General features: G+C 42.2%; 1 protein-coding gene across 1 annotated transcript in view; it reads right to left on the reverse strand.

The window, feature by feature from the left end:
- Positions 1-20,310, reverse strand: part of LOC144946112 (contactin-4-like) — a 158,646-nt gene that overhangs the window by 44,955 nt on the left and 93,381 nt on the right. Inside the window, exons 9-14 of the mRNA XM_078874854.1 lie at positions 19,192-19,328; positions 15,981-16,113; positions 14,972-15,122; positions 10,150-10,277; positions 6,326-6,501; positions 2,921-3,047 (exon numbers count right to left, since the gene is read on the reverse strand). Coding sequence (XP_078730980.1) covers positions 2,921-3,047; positions 6,326-6,501; positions 10,150-10,277; positions 14,972-15,122; positions 15,981-16,113; positions 19,192-19,328 — 852 coding nt within the window. The remainder of the gene's footprint in view (positions 1-2,920; positions 3,048-6,325; positions 6,502-10,149; positions 10,278-14,971; positions 15,123-15,980; positions 16,114-19,191; positions 19,329-20,310) is intronic.

Consider the following 20,310-nt stretch of genomic DNA (forward strand, 5'->3'; position numbering starts at 1 on the left):
TTTTTTGTTCATATTTTTGTTTTTTGTTTGTTGCGGTTGTACCCGATTCAAGAGCCGAATGGCTCACAGGGCTATACCTAATAAATTAACTTGAACTTGAACCAATAAATGCACGGCGTGCCTTTATAATATGTGTCTATTTAAACATGCCTCATACCACTCCCAGTTCAACATTTTCTAAAATAATAATATGAGTGCCTTTAATCAGTACATTTTATACCAACTGCTGCCGCTGCAAAATAATAAAATAACATTTCATTTATACAGTTTATTTTTACTGATGCTTGAGCATTATTATAATGATTCCTTGAGTAAATATGATACACAATTAACTTGCACTCAATAAAGCCATTTATTGCACTGTTCTCTGGATTTAGGAAAACATCATTATTAGTGCAGTGCTCGGAAATGCACACACATTCTGTGTGACAACGCGATGAAGGTCCTGTAATTGCGAACAAACTATTAGGGCACTGTGATATATAGATTCAGTCTGATTTATATGCACAACCAGACCAAAGTATTTTTCATTTCAATGTTTTCAATTTCATATGGGAAAAAAATGCGCGTCTCATGAAGCGGTTCTCAACCCATGGGTACAGTGCAAACGCTTTTCAGGATGGGGAGGAAAGGGGGCGAGGGCAGCTTGTGGCATTGATGCCGTGCAGAAGAATTACGTGAATGTGTGCGGGGAACGTCAGCGCCACGTTGCAGTGACGAAACGCACACGGAGACACAACGTGAAACATGTCTTGTCTTCACCATGTTGATGCGTAGGTGTGGGACATGGCGTCTCTCTTTTTTGCATTGTGTTTTTGTGAACGGGGGGTGAGGGGGATTAGTGGTTGATTGGGGGGGGGGGCGTCATACCAAAGAGGTTGTGCATCAAATTGATGCGTAATTTGTATCCTTAGTCAAACGTGTAACCAAAAGTAAAAATTCAAGCCATGCAGTGGGTACAGTTACTTACAATACAAAATATAGTATCAGATGTTAACTTGCTTTTCCATTATCAAGGGGAAATAGATCAGAAGGAAACAGTCTGAATGTTTTCAAAGGTGTTATTTTCAAAGGTGTAATGTGCTTGATCTTCAGAGACAGACTTTAACAAAATATATGGTAGATGTCAAAAATTTGGAGAAAAAAATAACTTCAGGTTGGAAGATGTACAGAGGCTCCCACAAGGCCATGCGGGGGGGCTCCCACAAGGCCATGCGGGAAGGCGTGTGGCACAGTTTAGCATCAGATATAAATGAGTGTGGTCGTGTCGCTACAGTTCTTTGCGGTGAGTACAATGTCTTCAACAACAACGGCGCTACGCCTCTCTAAATAAAATGAACGCTGAGCCGATTTCGCATTCTGAGATGCAGCGGTGAATGGGACACCCACACCCCGAAACTTGCAAACGTCTCGGAACGGAAAAGGGTAATCATGCTTGTTCAATAATCCCAGAGAAACGTGTTTCTAGCATAATAGCCCTTAAAATGTTATCTTGTGATGAATCAATCAGCGTAGTGGGTGGAGATGTAAACTCCCTACAAGGCATATACATATATTTGGTGAAACATTGAGCATTCTTGTAAAATGAAATAAAAAGCCCAGTGTTTGCTTATCCATGGTCTACAGCTTTAATGGCATCCCATTTTGAAAGCGTTTAGAGGGACAACCATCTTTATTAGATAATTCTGGACACCCTTTTAAATAATATATATTCCATCATAGAGGTGTTTGGGTTAGATCGCGTAAATATATAAATGCGTCGTTAAAACCCGCCACCACCCAACACAGCAGATGCTGTACTAGTGACGAATTGCCACGTTCTGTTCACGTGACAACCCTTACTAGTTGGCTGTGTCGAGTGGTAGCGGGTTTTAATGACACGTTTATATATTTACGCAATCTAACCCAAAAACCTCTATTATGGATGATATTGGTCGCGAAAGCCTATGAGTTAAACTATAGATATTCCATCCTCAGGCAATTATCCATGTGAAATATTTGATGAAAAAAATAACCAAATCCACCGTGCAGATGCCACGCATCACACAAATTGAAAAAAAGGGCGTTTGTGGAAACTGAGAAATTACGAGTGAACCTGGTGTGTGCCGTACATTAGCACGGTTTGCTACGTACGGTGTGAAAGAATTCCAACATACGCAGATACATACTCTTAGGTTTTTCGGTAAAGTCACGTAGGTAAAAAATAAACAATAATCAATATAATTGAAAAAATAATAGAAATAAAATAATAAATCACGACGTTTCGGAGGCAACACAAGTCTCCGTCATCAGGTGGGACCGTCACAGCTAAATTTACTGCATCAAGTGAGGCAAAATTCCAAGAGACAAGCCCTTAAATACAAGTTAAGGGGGGAGGGGCTTATCTGAATGTGGTAACCAGGGAATGGAACGTGGGGGGGGGTGGGCGGGGCTACGTGACTTTACCGAAAAACCTAAGAATATGAATCCTTACAGTCACGAAAGCTTCACATCTAGAATTGACGTTTCTTGGTTGTCTGTCCGAGCCGTCAATCCCACTATGCACCACTCACCTGTCGCAGAAGCTGTACCCCCCCCTCCACGTGGTTGGATAAATTTAAACATATTGACAACAAAATTTACATTTCTACGTATTCAATCTGTTTTATTCAATGTGCACTGTATTACGCGTATTCTTGGTTCTTTCGGTAAAGTCACGTAGAAGGGAAATAATAAAATAATAAAAATAAAACATAATACGACGCAGATACGTACATGTCCGCACGTCGCCCGTCGACGCGATACGTTTGTGTTGTGCGAGAACGGTTACATCTTTTGTTGTTTTCATTTGTGCGAATAGGATTTGGACCGATCGCGCCCCTCCCCCCGTGTGATCGCTTGGCGCGAGCGAGAAAGGTTGGAATCGCCTTCGGATCCTCACCTCGCACCATTAGCTCCGCTGTCGCCACGGCCTGGTCCACGACCGTTTGTGCCCAGCACGTGTAATTACCGCCGTGCCTCAGCTGGATCTTCTTTATCGTCAGGTCGCCGAAATTCTGCTTCTGCCACTGGATGTTTCCGCAAAAAAAAAAACGACGGGTGCAAAGCAATTAAGAGCATGACGCACCGATTTGCAACATTCTCGCCCTGTGCCCTTTGCTGTCAAAATGTGATTCATTTCACATCAAAATCGAGTGTGCATTTTAGGAATTTTAATGAAGTGGACTTTTTTTTAACATTAATACGTTGCTTAATCTGATGTTTCGTGAATTTTGTCATTTGTAAAAAAAAAAGTAGTTTTTTTTTCTCCTGTAATTATTTAAAAATACCTTCAAGTGAAAACAACTTTGCCAGCAAAATGTTAATCACACAACTGAAGTCCATTTGAGAGAGCACTCACAATGTCGAGTGCTTCTCTTCCAGCCCCGTGAAATGACACCATGAGCATCGGCAAAAAGAAAGCTAAACTTTTGCCCAAGGCTGGAAGTCAAGGAATAATTTAGGACTGAACTCGGGCAGAAACGGCTTAAGCAGTGGCTCTAAAGGTGAAATAAAAGCCGCGCTATTCGCGCCCTTACGTCTCGAAAGCATTGATGATCCTCGTATCGGTTCTAGGTGATTTAAAAAAAATGTATCCGGTGTAAATAAATCAGTGTATGTGCAAGTGCCAAGTGAATTATTACATCACGTCTTGTGGAGGTGCTCATCTAGCAGTGGATTAATCATGGCTGCCGTTGATGACGACGGGACAATTCTGTGTGTGTTTGTAGAAACTCTCTTAGTTTTAGTAAGTATATTCTTCAGGGATGTGTGGTATATCAGATGAAGCACAACATATTTCAGAAATGCTGGCTTGCGTTCAAAAAGGGCCTCAGCCTTGATAAACATAATGCAAGTAGCTCTTGCGTTCAACTAGTCATCCAGTGGAGTGTTTTTCAGTCGAGCAAATTATATTTCCAATTTCCAAAAATGTGAATATTTCATATGCGCTCATAATTAAACACCCTACTTTTCCGAATATTCTAAGCTACGCTGTTTGATTTTTTTTGTAATGCCACTGATATTTACAGTCACCAGATGTCTTATGGGGCTTTTCAAAGATTCATGGTATTAAACAGCTAAAGGTTAATGTATTTTCCTTGCGATATGAAAGAAAGAATGGGTTGAAAGAAAAGCCTGTTTATATATAAATGTAGCAGAGTTCTCCTGAATGCTATTAGTAATGGGAGATGGTTTTTAAAGCTTACCAGAAAATATAAAAACAACTTTTTTGCGTGCATTTCGATATTTACATTTTATTTATTAGCACGTTCAACCTATACAGGAAATTTAACACTCCTGTAGATTTATACAGATATTGATGATTCTATTTAATGTATATGTCAATTTGAAAGGGTTATATATATTTGATTTTCATTTCACGCAACTTGAAAGCAAATGACTGAAATTGTATTTAGTGTATGTACATAAATGTCTATGAATTGAAGATTGCTTCCTGCTAGCTATGTATAATAATAATGACATGAACATCATTTGGTCATGAACTTCGACCTCAGTACCTAGAGTCCTTAACTCGGATGAATGAATATTTTATGAGAAGCAAGATAACATGCAAGCAGTTTTATATCCCTATAATATAATGTTCAGGGTGGAGTGGTGGTGCATTTGTTAGTGCACTACACTACGAGCCTGGTAATCTCAGTTCAATTGCCAAGCCACTGTCTAACAGTGGTGATGAATAATACATGAACAAGTTCTGGGATCCAATCCGGACAGCACCAGCATGGTGAAGTATGGTCAGACAACTCTCATGACTGACACAAAGTGGGAAGGCCTTTATAGACTGTCAAATGACTCTCATTGCTATAATTATTATAATAAATAACATTTTCAATATCCCGCTCCATCGCTTACGTGATCGGTACTGTATAGATCACACTTGGATTTCTTTCACGAGACAGAGGCAGATGTTGCACGTGTCAAAGCATGGTCCTGACATTGTGAAGATTCCAAGTTCTAATCTGGCCAGCCACCCGTAATTTTAAAGCGGATCCTCACGCGTCGCACACTGCTGCTCTCAACCGGGTCACCAACAACTGAATTAAAATACCACATTTTGATGTTTCGCTAAATTTGTCAAAAATATGCTTTGAGAAAACCCACAAATGTTGGTCGGGCTGCCGTGCAGCGAGCACACATCTACAGGGGGGGTGCGCGTGGGTACGTGCAGTGCCTCTGGAGTGGGTGTGGAGTGACCTGTATGAGGTGTGGCTAGCCACTTCGCACTCATTACACACAAAGTGCTCGCCACAAGTGAACCACAATACCTTCGCTGATCTCGTCAAGGAGCATAAACCACCATCACGCAAACTCCGGACATAATCGCAGCAGCGGCTTTTGGCTAGCCGTCGAGCAAAGGTGGTCACCGCATCATACGCTCTCAGAGGCGCTTCTGCGGCCGTCTGGAACGATCTTCCTTCTGATATTAGGTAATCGCTGGAACTATGCACTTTTAAATATTTTAGATTGAAAACTCATTTCTTGAAAACTGCTTTTTTCTGTTGTTGTCCTTCCCCCACACTTCCGATTAGCACGGTTGGCTCCGTACAATACAAGATCCTTAGGAATCACAGTTTTCTCGGTCACAATTGACCTCACTCTCTCAGTCACGAGACCCAATTCCTGCTGGATAATATTGGTCTGGAAAGCCAAGAGGCCAATGGATAAATTCGTATTTTTTTATTTATATCTGGAGAAACAGCGCAGAGTTATGCTCATATGTATGATATGTTTTTATCCCCTTCTAGAACAATTACATTATCCGCACAGTCCCAATCATTTGTATAAATTATACATGCCTGGCCCTTCGAGAACATCATTAGATATTACATCAATCACTCACAATCATCTATACATATTCAAGATGTCTAACCCTTCCAAAACGCAATTAGAATTTATATCACTTTCTCAGTTACATTCATCCATGTGCATTAAATGTGTAAGTGCTCAGAAGGGAGCTGTAGCGCAGCGGTTTGCACGCTGCGCTGCAAACTCGGCGACCCGAGTTCGATTCCCGCTCACGGCCAACACCAATGACGATTATCTGAACCGGTCTTGGGCCTCTTCTCCAAAGTCGGCTCAGCCTCAAATGAGTACCTAGTGCGGTGTGTAAATATTGCCACTGGGGAGACAAAGGCGGTCGGGCGTGGCGCGTGCCACCCACCCCTTCGTGTGCCGTGCTGGCCTTCATAGGCGCTCCTCGCTAACAGCACTTGCCCTCCAGTCTGTCGAAGGCTATACGGGGGATCTTTATCTTGCGTGTGAGTGCTTAGCCGAGGCTGCTTACCACTTCGGAGCGGTGATAGTGGTCGCTCGTCTTGTCCAGCTCAATGGGCTGCCCGTTGAGTGACCAGAGGAACATGATGTCGAGCGAAGGGTCGTGAGCGGCTCTGCAGGGCATCACCGCGCTCTGTCCCACCGTCACCATTTTGGGGAGCGGCGGCACCGTGATTCGTGTAGACTCTGAAAAAGAGGATGGATGGTGGGGGGGGGCTTGGAGACAGCAGGTACTCTGTAGCTTTGTAATATTCACGAACGCGTGAATATAAATGAGTCGTTAAACCCCGCCACCACCACCCGACACGGCCAATTGGTAAGCATAATAGAGGTTTTTTTGGGTTAGATCGCCAAGACCCAATGTTGGTCGCGAAAGCTTACGCGTGAAAGCAATTAGTAAGGTTTGTCATGCAAACAAAACATGACAATTAGTTGCTACTTCGGCACACCGGTGTGTTTTAGGAGAGTAAACCCACACCGTGTACAATGTGACTACGACGTTTTGCTGGTGATTTCAACCAGCGTCATCAGTTCGGGCGAATTGCCCGAATTCTGATGCCTATTGTGTATGCAGCATAACGCTGAAATACCTGCCCCTCGTGCACTGCCCATCCTCCCCACCCGCCACCTCCCCCAATACTGTAACTGTCATTTTCTATAAATGTCCACACATCTGACCTTTACACGTATCTGCTTATAACCTCAGCCCCCCAGCAGGTAGGATATATGGCATTACGTTGCATATCCAGCGCGTAACAACTATACTAATAAACGCCTGTGCCTGTCCGCGCGCTCGTAATGGTCGAGGAGGTTAGCAGGAAAGGCCCGGGGCATTTAATTTTTATGACAGACATTTACATTGTTTTGTAAATTAATACGTGTAGGGGTGCTGCAAAGGTGTGAAGGTTTAACATACTGGATGTTGCACTCCAGAAGTGGCCGGTTCTATTGCCCAGGGTGACAAGACAAAACAATGTGGGGACATTTGAGATGGACCACGACTACGGTATTCTTGCTGTTGTTGCTGCAATGCATCGCGTGTTCGAGGCTAGTTATCCTCAACTCGTTGTCATGGACAAATGTTCAGTTGTCTTTCGATAATTGTGCACGCGTGTTCTACAAGTTCTGCTTCATTGGACGGGGATCTACAAAATAAATTGGTTTTGAGAGAACATTCCTAAGATTGTGTTATTTTATTTAGGGATGCTTCAGGTTCATTTCCACAGAAATATATGGGCACAAATGTGACCTCAAGGATTGTAGGCATACTCACAGACAGACTTCGGTATTATATATCATGCATTTGCTTGTTTTTGTAGGAGGATGGCTGTGGAATATTTTATGTGACCTATTTGCCAGCCTTCCAGCACGGTGACGTTTTGTCGAACATCCCCCATGATCAATTCAGCGTGAGGAAGCCCTCATTATCGTAACGCGTTTTGACTTTGTTTGGGTGATCGTTTCTGTATTCAGCCGAGCACTGTAGGTACGACACGTCAAGAGTTAAATTGTCGATCTTGTTCTGCTACGATCAAAACAATATCATTAAATTCGGCTCATTAATCGGAAAACCGTCCACTACACGTAGCATTTGAATATTCATCACATTTGCTTGATGGCAATTTTAAAGATGTGCCAATATTTCCGCAGCAGCTGACAGTCAAAAACGAATCTCAGGAGTATCAATGGATTTTGCTTTCGACACGTGGAGCTTAATTAAAAATGGCCAGCTTACTCAGGGAACACGCTTTATTGGATACAATAGCAATTTCCATTGCGATGAATACATGTCGTGTTTGCTCGTGCCACGTTTCCCCTTGTGAACCACTGAGACTTAGAGTGAGTGGCTCAGGTCATAAACGTTGTGGGTGTACTCTCAAAATGGCACGTTATATTTAGTGCCAAACCTTGTTGATTGGCTGTGTTTGGTGGTGGTGGGTTAAGGGATACATTTCTATGTATGCATGCAATCTAACCACAAGAAATCGTTATTAATGAATAATATTGGTCGCAAAAGCCTACGTGTTAAGCCTAAGGTGCAGCCCCGCAACCGCTCGCTCACACCACCGCTGGCGGAAGGGCCTCCACTCGACGGAACTCTAAGCGAGACTCTCTACTAAGAGGGTGTTCGGTCTACTCCTCCAGGCTGGCCACATGACTTCGAAGTGGTGGAAGTACCCACACTTTACCCCACATAAATGCAGTTGGTTATATTGTTTAACACGTAGGCTTTCGCGACCAATATTATTCATAATCAACGTTTTTGGGTTTAGATCGCGTTATTTATAAATGTGTCGTAACCCTCCACCACCCGACACGGCCAATCAGTAAAAAAGTGTCACGTTGATAAAAGACAAATAGTTCACTGCTTTAGCCCACCGGTGTGTTGAAGCGTGAAACCACAACATTTACAATTTGAGTACGACGTTTCGCTGGTAATTGCATCCAGCATCATCAGGCAATTCGCCATTCGTTTCACGCTTCAACACACCGGTGGGCTAAAGCAGTGAACTATTTGTCTTTTGTCAACGTGACACTTTTTTACTGATTGGCCGTGTCGGGTGGTGGAGGGTTACGACACATTTATAAATAATGCGATCTAAACTCAAAAACGTTGATTATGAGTTGGTTATATTGTTGATTCATATTTTATTTCCTCGTTTGAATATTTCATTTGCCTTTGGCAATCTAAGCCGCTCGCTGCATCATAAGTCAATAAATGCACAACTGCTTTAGTTGTATTGGAAGTAATATGCAACCACAAAATAAACCGCATTGTTGTAATCGTTAATATGTTTTCTGCTACATAGAAGCACTACCGCTCAAATTACGGGAAAATTGTGACGTTTACTTGATCTCTGGTACTACAATTGAGGTTTCAAAGGGGGGAAATACACATTGAATGTGAAACTGTGAATGTTACTTTTACACTGAAATAAACGGTCGCCTTTTGTTGTGGCAGCACAATTGGGCAGATGATTGAGATTCTTCTACTCCTACTGCACCGCCACAGTCATAGCATTTTTCAACATGGGGCACATGTGCAGGTGAGTGGGTGGGCGGGTGTGCAAGTGAGTGGGCGAGTGCATGAATGGGTGAGTGAGTGAGTGGGTCTTCTCCTCGTATCCTGCCACCACAGTCATAGGTTTTCCCAGTATCAGACACATGATAATGGTCTGCTCTGTCGCCCTGGCAAGGTCCTCGATGATGCGTGGCTCAGGTCAAAAGCAGTCGTTCCGTGGTCAGTGGCAGGTGCGTGGGTCGTTATAGCAGCCCCACTTCCGAATGTTGACTTTTGAGCTTGCCGACTGCAATTCAAAGATTATTTAAACATCTCCAGGTGGTCAGTAACATCCAAGTGCATTCCGATGGCTGACTGCTGTGATCAACAAAAAAAACACATTTTTTTCTGGCCTGGACTTTTGCAGCTGTTTTAGACTAATTTTAGGGTGCTGATTCCAAATCTGATCTCAGATTTGCTCTATCATATCATTTTTATGCTATCGGCATACCCCATTTTAATTGATTTTACCCGAAATTAACTCTATCATTTATGATTGCAAGTTGTTGCGAGTCAGTGACTGCTTTAGTGTTAAAATATGGTGCTGTATTTTTAGGATAGTGTGTTTATAACATCATTTTATGTAGATATCCACATTTATTTAATATTTTTCTTCTGTAGATTTTATTGAAAATGCAATGTTTGATATCTCAAAAACCTGATGTGATAGACAAAAACTGATGCCAGATTAGGAATCAGCACCCCAAAATTACCTTAAACCCGTTGGAATACCTTATGCCAGAAAAAGTGTGTTGACCAGTGTAATCAAATACCTTTCAGATCCAGGTAGCCGGTGCTGCTGGCTTTTCCAAGTTGGTTTTCAGCTGTGCACGTGTATCCACCTTCGTCACCCTCCAGGACTCTTTCGATCCAGAGGCTTCCATTGTCCAGGATGCTTATCCTAGCAGAGAACACGTTCCTTCGGTTGGCCAGTCACGTTCGCAAACGATATTTTCAATTCAAGCACGTTTTACCCTTCAATATTAGAAACTGGTCATGTAATTACTTAAGTCAGCACCACCCGAACCCCCTCTCACCCACCGCATGAACGTCAAGGAATCGTCACAATTAGGATTCGCGATTCGATTGAATATCAATGTGTTTTCTGTCCCATTTTTTATAGATTCATTTGTATTGTCCGATTTAGCTTTTCTTCTTTTTGAAATGCCTGAAATGTAAAATTAGTGCATCGTACACCACTTGATGAAAACATCTAATCTGGATATTTTTTTCTGAAATGGTACATAATAGATTCTCACACGCATGAGTGATGCATGTAGCATAGGTGGAGCAATCAAACTCAACAAAGAGGTGTTTATTTAAATGTCTACTTGTCATGTTATCTGCGGCAGTTAACAGAACAGCATTGATAGCCGCTGATAGCAACGTGGCGTGTAGCAAAGGGGTGCCACGGTGGCGAAATGTTAACTAATTTCCCTGGTATACAGGAGGTCGTGGGTTCGATCCCAACCCTGACGCCTGTATATTTGGAGTCTGCATGTTTCTCTCCCCGTGGTTGTGTGGACTTTTCTCTGGGTCCTCCAGTTTTCCCTCTACATTTAGAATCAACATGCCCTCATCAAATTTGGCTGCTGGAGATTTACACTTGATAAGCCACTTAGTTAAGCTATCATTTGTGGCCAGGTCGCTTCTGAAACAGAGCTATATAGCTCAGTGGGCCCCACCTGGTAAGATATCAAATAGTTAAAGATTCAAGTAAACAAAAACTTGCACTATCCTCGACCCGTGCAAGCTGCTGGGTTCAGGAGATCAACTGCACACCACTAGCAATTGGACACGATCTCAATGATACTCAGATTGTAAGGAAATCATTGCATCCGATTATGCCCAATCATTGTCTATTCATAATTGACATTGATAGATTTTAAGCCTGGGGTAACAGTGAAGACCCAAGAAAATGCATGCAGTGGCTGAAAATATTATTTGATCGTGTAAAACAAATGTTTGCATTTTATTATAATTTATTTTGAAAGAGTAAATCGAAATGGTATTTAGTACAAAACAGTCAATGTAGAATAGCAAATATTGCTTAACCTGTCATGTCATTCAGAACATTACAACTCTGGCATTTTTTACACCAACAAATAACTGCAAAACATTAAGATGCTCATGACTCAATGATTCAATAAAAAAAATCAATTGTTTTTTATCTCATGTTTACTGTCTCAGTAGTTATGAAGCCTTGATTCTTTCTCATTTTCATTAAAAAATTTGCACATATCATAAAAACGACGCGTAATTGGTTCTCCCCCACTTGATACCGTTAACGTACAATCCAATGAATTGATTCTGGTTAATGATTCGATGCAAGCACACTGCTGAGCAAGCATCGTGGTCTCCCTGAAGAGGGCTCTCTACGGTTCCCTCCAGTTGGAGGCCCTGCTGCCAGCAGTGTCGAGCAAGCAATTGCAGGGCTGCGCCTTAACATCTGCGCCGTAGTGGCATTGACCTCAAGACAGCTGCAACGTGAATCAAAAGGAAAAACCAAAAAAAATGGAATCGATCAAATATCACCAATGCAGGACCCTCCTGAAGAAACAGATCTTAGACTCAGTGGCAATTAAATGAATGTGAAGTAATTTCATTGAGAGATTAAAGAAAAATATTTGCATTATTATTGGCAGTCAAAAGATAATTAATTCTACGTTTTGTATTGGTAATTATTTGCGTTGAGGCCCAAGGGAACTAGCAGGAATATGTTCAAGTCTTTAAAAATACTCAACCAAAAATAAAAGACTATATTACAACGTTTTATCTAAAATAATAATTTCCCAGTGGACCAAATGAAATTAACCGAGCTAATTAAACTTTATTTTTTTATCAGAGTGTCTTTGACAGTAGACTCATGTTTTCCAATACTCTAATTTGCTGTATAGTTGCCCCTCCACTAACCAGTCTTTTTAAAATTATCAAATATTATCTTTTTAAAAATAATTTCCTTTTACCACACTTTTAATTAAAAAACGTGTTTCACGTTGCTCACCCTTTTTTTAAATCAGTAATATACATTTTCTGAACTAATAAGCATGATCCACATATTTTCTTACAATTTGTGAAGGTTTACTTTAAAAAATTTCAGAATATTTCCTGACCTGTATCATCATCATCATCACACGGTGACTTGATTATAATGTACAACTAAGTTTCCGAGGTAATTTTTTTTTTATCTCAAACTGTTGCGTATCATTGGAACACAAGACTTTTGCAGGGGGCTCTGGATACGAGGAAACATTTGACATTCCTTAAAGGCTATGTTCACAGTAAATGAGATGCGTGGAGGCTACAAGACACCCTTCCGTGTCTGTGCAATAGCGTGGGTGGTTATCTTCAACAACTTCTAGATTTGAAGCTTTCGTGACTGCAAGGAATCATCTTCTTAGGTTTTTTCGGTAAAGTCACGTAGAAAGTAAAATAAAATAAAAACAAAAATCACGACGTTTCGGAGGCAGATTAGCTGTATCATTGATACAGCTAATCTGACTGTGACGGTCCCACCTGATGACGGAGACTTGTGTTGCCTCCGAAACGTCGTGATTTTTGTTTTTATTTTATTTTACTTTCTACGTGACTTTACCGAAAAAACCTAAGAAGATATTTTCAACAACCTTAGTTCTGCTGTTTTCACATGCAGGAGCGGTTTGTGAGCATTTGCGCCAAATAAGAATACACTACATGGGCTCAACCGGGAGTGGATGGGTGTCTCAGGAGTAGTTTGCTCTGTATTTGATATTAACATTCACTGGTTGTAAGGCCTTATCTCGGTGTGTTTTATACATTATGATTATTATTAATTTGAGGTGCGATGTCAATCCACTACTGGATGAAGGCCTCCCCACGGTGTGTCGATCATGGGGGGTTGCTTCACCTTACTTCGCCATGCTCGACAAAGCTGATTGGTGAAACACGAGCTGGGGCACACAAAATCGTGCACGACCGATGTTTACTAGCAAAATGTTAACTACTTCGTCTGATATACAGGAGATCGTGGGTTCGATCCCGACCCTGATGCCTGCTGTATATTTGGAGTTTGCGTGTCTCTCTCTCTATCATCATCATCACGGTGGCTAGGAGATGTTAACTACCTCGCCTGGCATGCAGGAGGTCGTGTGTTCGATCCCGACCCTGATGCCTGCTGTATATTTGGAGTTTGCGTGTCTCTCTCCCCGTGGGGGGTCCTCCGGTTTTTCCCTCCACGTTTAGAATTAGCACGCGTTTAGAGTGTTTGTGTGATATACATGTCCACGTGATAAGCCACTTAGTTGAGTTATCATTTGTGGCCAGGTCACTTCTGAAAAAGAGCCATATAGATCCGTGGGCCTTCCTGGTAAATGCAAATAGTTCAGTTTAAATTTTAGTTTAGAACTCCGGCTCACTGGCTTTACAGTGCAGTGTGAAAAGGACCATACCACCACTCCACCGCTTCTATTATTCATATCTAAATTATAGAGGAAGCCAGGCCGTTCCTCTTATCTCGAGTTTCAATCCTCTTGCATTTGCAGAAATTAGAATGAGTGAATAGGTCTCTAGATTTAAGTCGAACGATGTTCACTTAGTGTGCAAATTTACCAATGAGGAACGGCGCAGTTTCTACTGAAGCAAGCTGTATATTTTTTATTTAAAGCTTTCGTGACTACAGGGATTCATATTCTTGGTTCTTTCGGTAAAGTCACGTAGAAGGGAAATAATAAAATAATAAAAAATAAATTGAATTTCGATTTAAAGTTTTCGTGACTACAGGGATTCATATTCTTGGTTCTTTCGGTAAAGTCACGTAGAAGGGAAATAATGAAATAATAAAAATAAAACAATAAAAGTTGTATATTCTTTGGAAAGAGCGATGGCATTGTGGTTCTTGCACTGTTACTTAACCGGCAACCTTCCTTTCATCCTCAGGCTTGGTACGCATCAGTGCTGAGCTATATTGTTTCAGTAAGAGCATAGCACCAATCTGTGTATTATTTCGACTCGTTATAAATTAATGACTTCACACATATCAAAATGACATGCTGGATGAACATGTCTTAAGTGTTATTTATTGTAATTTTACATATAGGAGAAGTGATGCAATGGTTAGTCCACTACACCATTAACCAGACGAGTTTGATTCCTGGCTGTGGTCAACATATGTGACAATTGTTATCTGAATCGGGCTACCTACAAAAACCCACACTTACCAGCGTGGTTGAAGTATGGTCAGTGTGTTTGCAACGTGCAGAAAATATGATAATTTTGTCGAGTACAGAGGAAATGCCCATTATAAACGTGTTAATAAAATAAGCTTGCAGGGTAATGAAATGTTTGCATAAAACAGTACGGTTAGTAGGTGTGCGACGCACCCCATGCGCGCGCGCGCGCGCTGAGGTCACATTCAAAAGCCCCGACGTCGGCAGGATTCTCCGCTTTGCGAGCGCAAACAGACGCGCAAAGTGCACGCACACGCTTCCACGTGGGAGGGACGATCCCCTCGGTTATCATCAGGGGGTGTGGGGGAGAGGGGTAACGCCCTACCGACCACTGCCAGAAGGAGAAGTTGCAGCGGGACTATAGATCAGTGCGGACTTTGATGGAGCGCACCTTTCTCCGATGCGGACGAGAACGTTTCCTTTAGTCCACGAGAAGGTGGGCTTGGGCCACGCTCTTGGCTCGCACTTAATAACGGCCTGTCCGCCCCGAGCCGCCGGAGTGATTCTGGGCACGGGATTGTTTTTGAAATCTGGCAGCGATGCTGAGGACGGAGAAAAATCGGGGGGGGGGGGGGTGGTGGGGGCGGAGATGGGGGTGAGAATAAGCGGAGAGAAATGATGCTCACGTGGACGAGCGCAAACACGTGCACGCGTGCGCGCGACACGACACGGCGTGTCACGACGCTGTCGCCGTCGTCTCGGTGTGATGTCTTATTACGGAGGGCCCCTCTCCCCCCCCCGGCTCCCCCCACCCCATCCCATCTCACCTCACCTTTCGTGATATTTTCTGCTCAGCGGAGGGTGCGGTGATTTATGCCGGAAAACATCACGGGCGTTATTAACCAGGCCTCCAATATCCGTGATGAATGTCTTCCCCCGGCAAGGGCTATAAATACGCGTGGACAGATTTTTATACGTAATTAAGTGCACGGGTCTATTTATCTTCTGGCTTGTTAATAACAAACTGTATAAATAATGACAGCACAATGGACCACATTCAAACCGTCGGCCGGAAGTTCAGTTATTTTTTTGTTTTGGGGGGGGGGGGATAAATTTGGCATGATTTTAGGTGCCAACGTAATGCATCCGATGACATTAATACAAAAACGTGGTTTCCCTAAAGCGTATGAATGTGTGCACAGGATGAACTGCATGCCGTGCACATTTTATCAGGGCTAACGACTATCATCGTTGACCCGCGCAGCATTGATTACCAACATTGCTTTCTTCACAGCTGACACTTGCATTCGAATTCATTTTTTTATTATCCTCTCGCCGTCAAGACACTTCATTACGTATCGAAAACACATTCGCTGGCTGCGTGGAATTTGTAACAATTACAGGTTGAAATTGATGGCCGGTCAGCCTTAGAAGCGGGTAAAAATAAATAAACGCGTTACCTTTGACCCTTAGTTCGGCGCTGGAGTAGATGCGTCCGTGTTTATTCTCTGCGATGCATTGGAACATTCCTCTGTCCGACGGCTTCACGTTGCCGACGATGAGATCGCCGCTTTCCAATACGCGCACCCTTCCCTGGAGAGAAGCCAACGCAGCAGCAGTGCGTCCGACACTTGAGCTATGTCACGTCGTAATCGTCCACGCACAACGCATCCGACATTGCCGACCCATTTGGCAAAGTGTCACGCGATCGTTGAGATGGCTGTGGCAAGCGGCTCGGTCACTTATTTTTTTTTCGAAAAAAAACAAGGTGTCACAGATTTCAGAAAGAGATGATTTGCACCCAGGAAGAGTGTTTGTATTCAGAAACACATTCCATTACTTGTGCTGTTTATATCCATATAAGCTAAAAGAGAGCATGCCCTGCCTACATTGCAATTTGTTATGAAGTATTAGCATTGAAACTAAATGTTTTGGGCTTGCGGCTCATTTGGAAGATATTCTTAAAGTCCAATTTACAAATGAAAAAAGTACAGAATTTGAGCTCCAACGAACCTCTTATAAAATTGACTCATCTTGCATACTACTACCATCACAGGCTCCAAGACCTACATCATCCATTACACATGCATATGCCATGGCCTTCAGCCCAGCCCTCAACATGTGCTCACAACGGCTTGGCTCCAGACCTCCACTACTACATGCTGTGACGATAAGCCCAGCGCTAGACACGAACCGTTCACACGGGTCCTATTAAAGAACGGATATTGCAGCCAGTTGCCAAGGGGGCATGCTCGGCTCACAGCATGGGCAGGACAAAGGCTCAAAATGCTGTCCTGGCTTAAGTCCTGGTGTGTCCTGCATCCAGCCCTGGAGGTGCCTACCGCAGTGGCATATGACTCGGCAATGTAAGACCCAAAAAGGAATCACAGATGAATATTAGTGCTGCAACCACATTGTAATTCTTCCCCGTCATGTTAACAGCATTCACACTCCACTGCATGAGCAATAATCCAACATGAGTGAACTGTTGTGGGATTGCATTGGCTGTGGTGTGCATAGACATTGCAAAGCTACTTGTTATTTCATCCAGTACAGTCGCGATTCCCGCTATGGATGTGTTCAGAAAATAAGCCTTTACATGTTACGGCATGTCAGTAAAGTGTTTGCATGATATAGTACAGCAAGTATGAGTGTTGTCTATTCATGTGCATAATCAAAATGATTGACACACTCTACATTCGTGATGAATACTGCCATCATCACGATTCATCGGCAGATATTCCGTAGGTGTCCTCTGCACATTTCGTCATTTGTTTCCACTTTTCTCTGTCTTGTATCATTATATGCTCAAGTAGTTCAGATCTCTCTGGCAGCAATCTCTCATGCCATCGTAAAGCCATTCTCTTTCAGGTCTTCTTCCAATTTCCTTCCTATCGCTGCCTGCATCGGGTCTTCTTCTATGTGCAACTTTTTTCTTACTTCTACAACACTGCCATACAGCAGAAATGTGTATGAGAGGCTGATAGATTTGGCAATAAGCCTTCCTCAGATCAGGGAGACGGGGCAGAAATAATGGCCGCACTTTCAAACGTGGGGCAATACACGCAAAAATCCGAGAAATTATTGAAAAAGATAACAAATGAAAAGATGTATATGAAAATATGAGCAGTATTCTATCAGTAAACCTTTAATGTCAAATAAACACCTAAAAATCAAGTTGATTTCAATAAAAAAAGATCAACTTTGAGGGCAGAAATGCATCATGGGTAAAAAAAGTTACCAACACAGTACCCAAGGCATTTAGATACATCCATTGCAATATGACTTCTATACATGACAGCCGATGTAATTTGAACGGGTCAAAGCATCACATTTTCAATTACACACATTTGCCAAATACACTCAAGTCTATGCTATCTGCCAGAGGAACTCAGCTGGAAAACACAGCGCAATACCAATGCCCAGGGTGGTTATTGGAGGGGGACAGAGAGCAATGATGAAATGAAGAGGTGGATGAGAGAGTCGAGTCGGTGACATCTTTTGGAAATTTGAACTTGAAGATGAAAAGCGAAACATCAATGTGTCTGAAGAGAAGAGTTGTTTCATCTCGTGAAGAAGCATGGAGAGATGCACTGGGGATTACGCTGGGATGCGTAGAGAAGAGCGCGCGGAATAGAAAACGTACGCAACGTTTAGAATATGATTTTTACTTTTCAGAAAGTGTAATTGGCAGTATACGTAGCCAGCAGGGATGACGGCCGGTGGACGAGAATTTAGACGGAGCAATTAGATCGGCTCGTGTGTAGGTGCTAGGTGGATTGTTGCTTCATGGGATCGGGGAAGATCATGACGACGACGACGACGACGATGAGGCAACTTGAAGGGTTATGTTTTTTTGTTGGCAAAATATTTGAGTTCTATCCTGCATCCAGTCCAGCAAGCGTCGGATTGAGAGGGGATTAATTGTGAAGCTTCCTGCCAAGAACGTTGGCTTCTCACCCGTTGCATGATTAAACATCACGTTGCCCACTTTTCTGAAGAACATGATGAGTGTTATTTTAACAGGATAAAAAGACGGGGGCCGTTTTTTGTTGTTGCCAATGTTACACTTCATCTGGTTAATGGAGTGAGTAGACTTTGAGTTGCCTTACAGTGTGACCCTCAGCGGTTAAAGGCAAAGCCACCCCTGCCGCTCATGCGAAAACAACATGAAAAGCAAATCCTTCTTTTTTTCAATCACTGAATCTTGCACGCTCCACAAATACGCGTTTAAAAATAAAATTTCAGAGAAATATCACATCTTCTGAAGGCATTTATTTCCCTATAACTTATCAACAGCGTTCCCACTTGGGAAGTGCTCACTTGAAAGTCATTTCAAGAAATTCATTTGAAATAACTTTTCCAGAAACAAAAAAAGCACATTTCACTTGCTATACGTGGGCTATTGGCATGCAGTCGGATAATTAGACTTGTTCTATAACCCGTGGTTCACAGTGCACTTACTGTGCACACCGGGCGACATGCGGCGAGAGTTGGTCATAGGCAACTTTAATTCAGTTGCCCGAGTTATGGATAGAATTTACGAGTTAAAAAAAGAGAAGGATTTAAAAAATCATAACTTAAGCAGCGGTAGATCGCAACTGAATTGCTTAATGATGTACAGGCCTGTTTGATGATTTACACGTGGAGACAGAGTGCAAAAAAGCTTACCTCTGCGCCCACAAGCACCCCATCTTTCATCCACTTGTATGCAGGCTGTGGTTTGCCTGTGGCCTTGCATTCCCACTGCAGTGTGTCTCCCAGGCCTTGCTCCACATCACTAATTGGCTCAAGCCATTGTGGAGGAGCTGGTGGAATAAAACATGAAAACACTTGAGACCAGCGCTTTTAATGAACACCGCACTGATAATGACCATGGCGATGATGGTGGTGATGATTGTCGTGGTGGTGGTGATAGTGATGATGGTGGTGGTGATATTGGCATGAGCCATAACGCTCGCAGTATGACTGAAATAGAAGCAGAAGGACAGTTTTGCGGATGTTTCATTGGAAATAAGAATGTCAGCTTGTATAACGTATTACGGTTACGATACTGAACATATCACGAACCTGTGTCCAATGCGGATTTTGTGGAATGGAACTTCGTAATATATATTCTTTACACTTTTTATTTTGGACATAAATGTGCCACATTATTCAATTAAAGTCCTTGACAGATAGTGAACTGCAGAAAATCTAATTACAGTTGTTGTTATAGACAAGGCATTTTCACATGAATAATTATAGAACGTTATACGTTGGAGCAACATGATATTATACCTTGTGTACAAGTGGGTGCTTGTGTCATGAAAGAAATACATTAATATTAATATTCACATTGGTTATCCTTGTAATAGAAAACAAATATTTTCTGTGGAAATGTTTCCGTGCTTTGCGATCTTCTATACATTATAATTGAAATTCTGTCACTTCAAAATGTCATGTGATGATACATTGACTTTAAAGAAGCACCGATTCAAATGTTAAAATAAAAGTTTGAATTGAAAATTCGTAGAAATATATATACACACGCTATATATGGCATACTGTGAATACTTTTTTGCTAACACAAATGTTAACACAATCTGAAGTTTCGCGGTTTCAATTCCGACGACACATTTTTATCACTTAATACAATTCTATGACTGATTTTAGCTGCAGTCATGAATATGATTATGCACAATGTGCTATTAACTCGCCTTTCTTTTCCACAAAATGTAATAACGCGCTGTAACGTTAGCGTACGTTGTTCAGTGCGGTGAATGTCTAAGAGCATTGTCCAATTTTTTT

Source organism: Lampetra fluviatilis, chromosome 40 (assembly GCF_964198595.1).
Source record: "Lampetra fluviatilis chromosome 40, kcLamFluv1.1, whole genome shotgun sequence".
NCBI classification, from domain to species: domain Eukaryota; kingdom Metazoa; phylum Chordata; class Hyperoartia; order Petromyzontiformes; family Petromyzontidae; genus Lampetra; species Lampetra fluviatilis.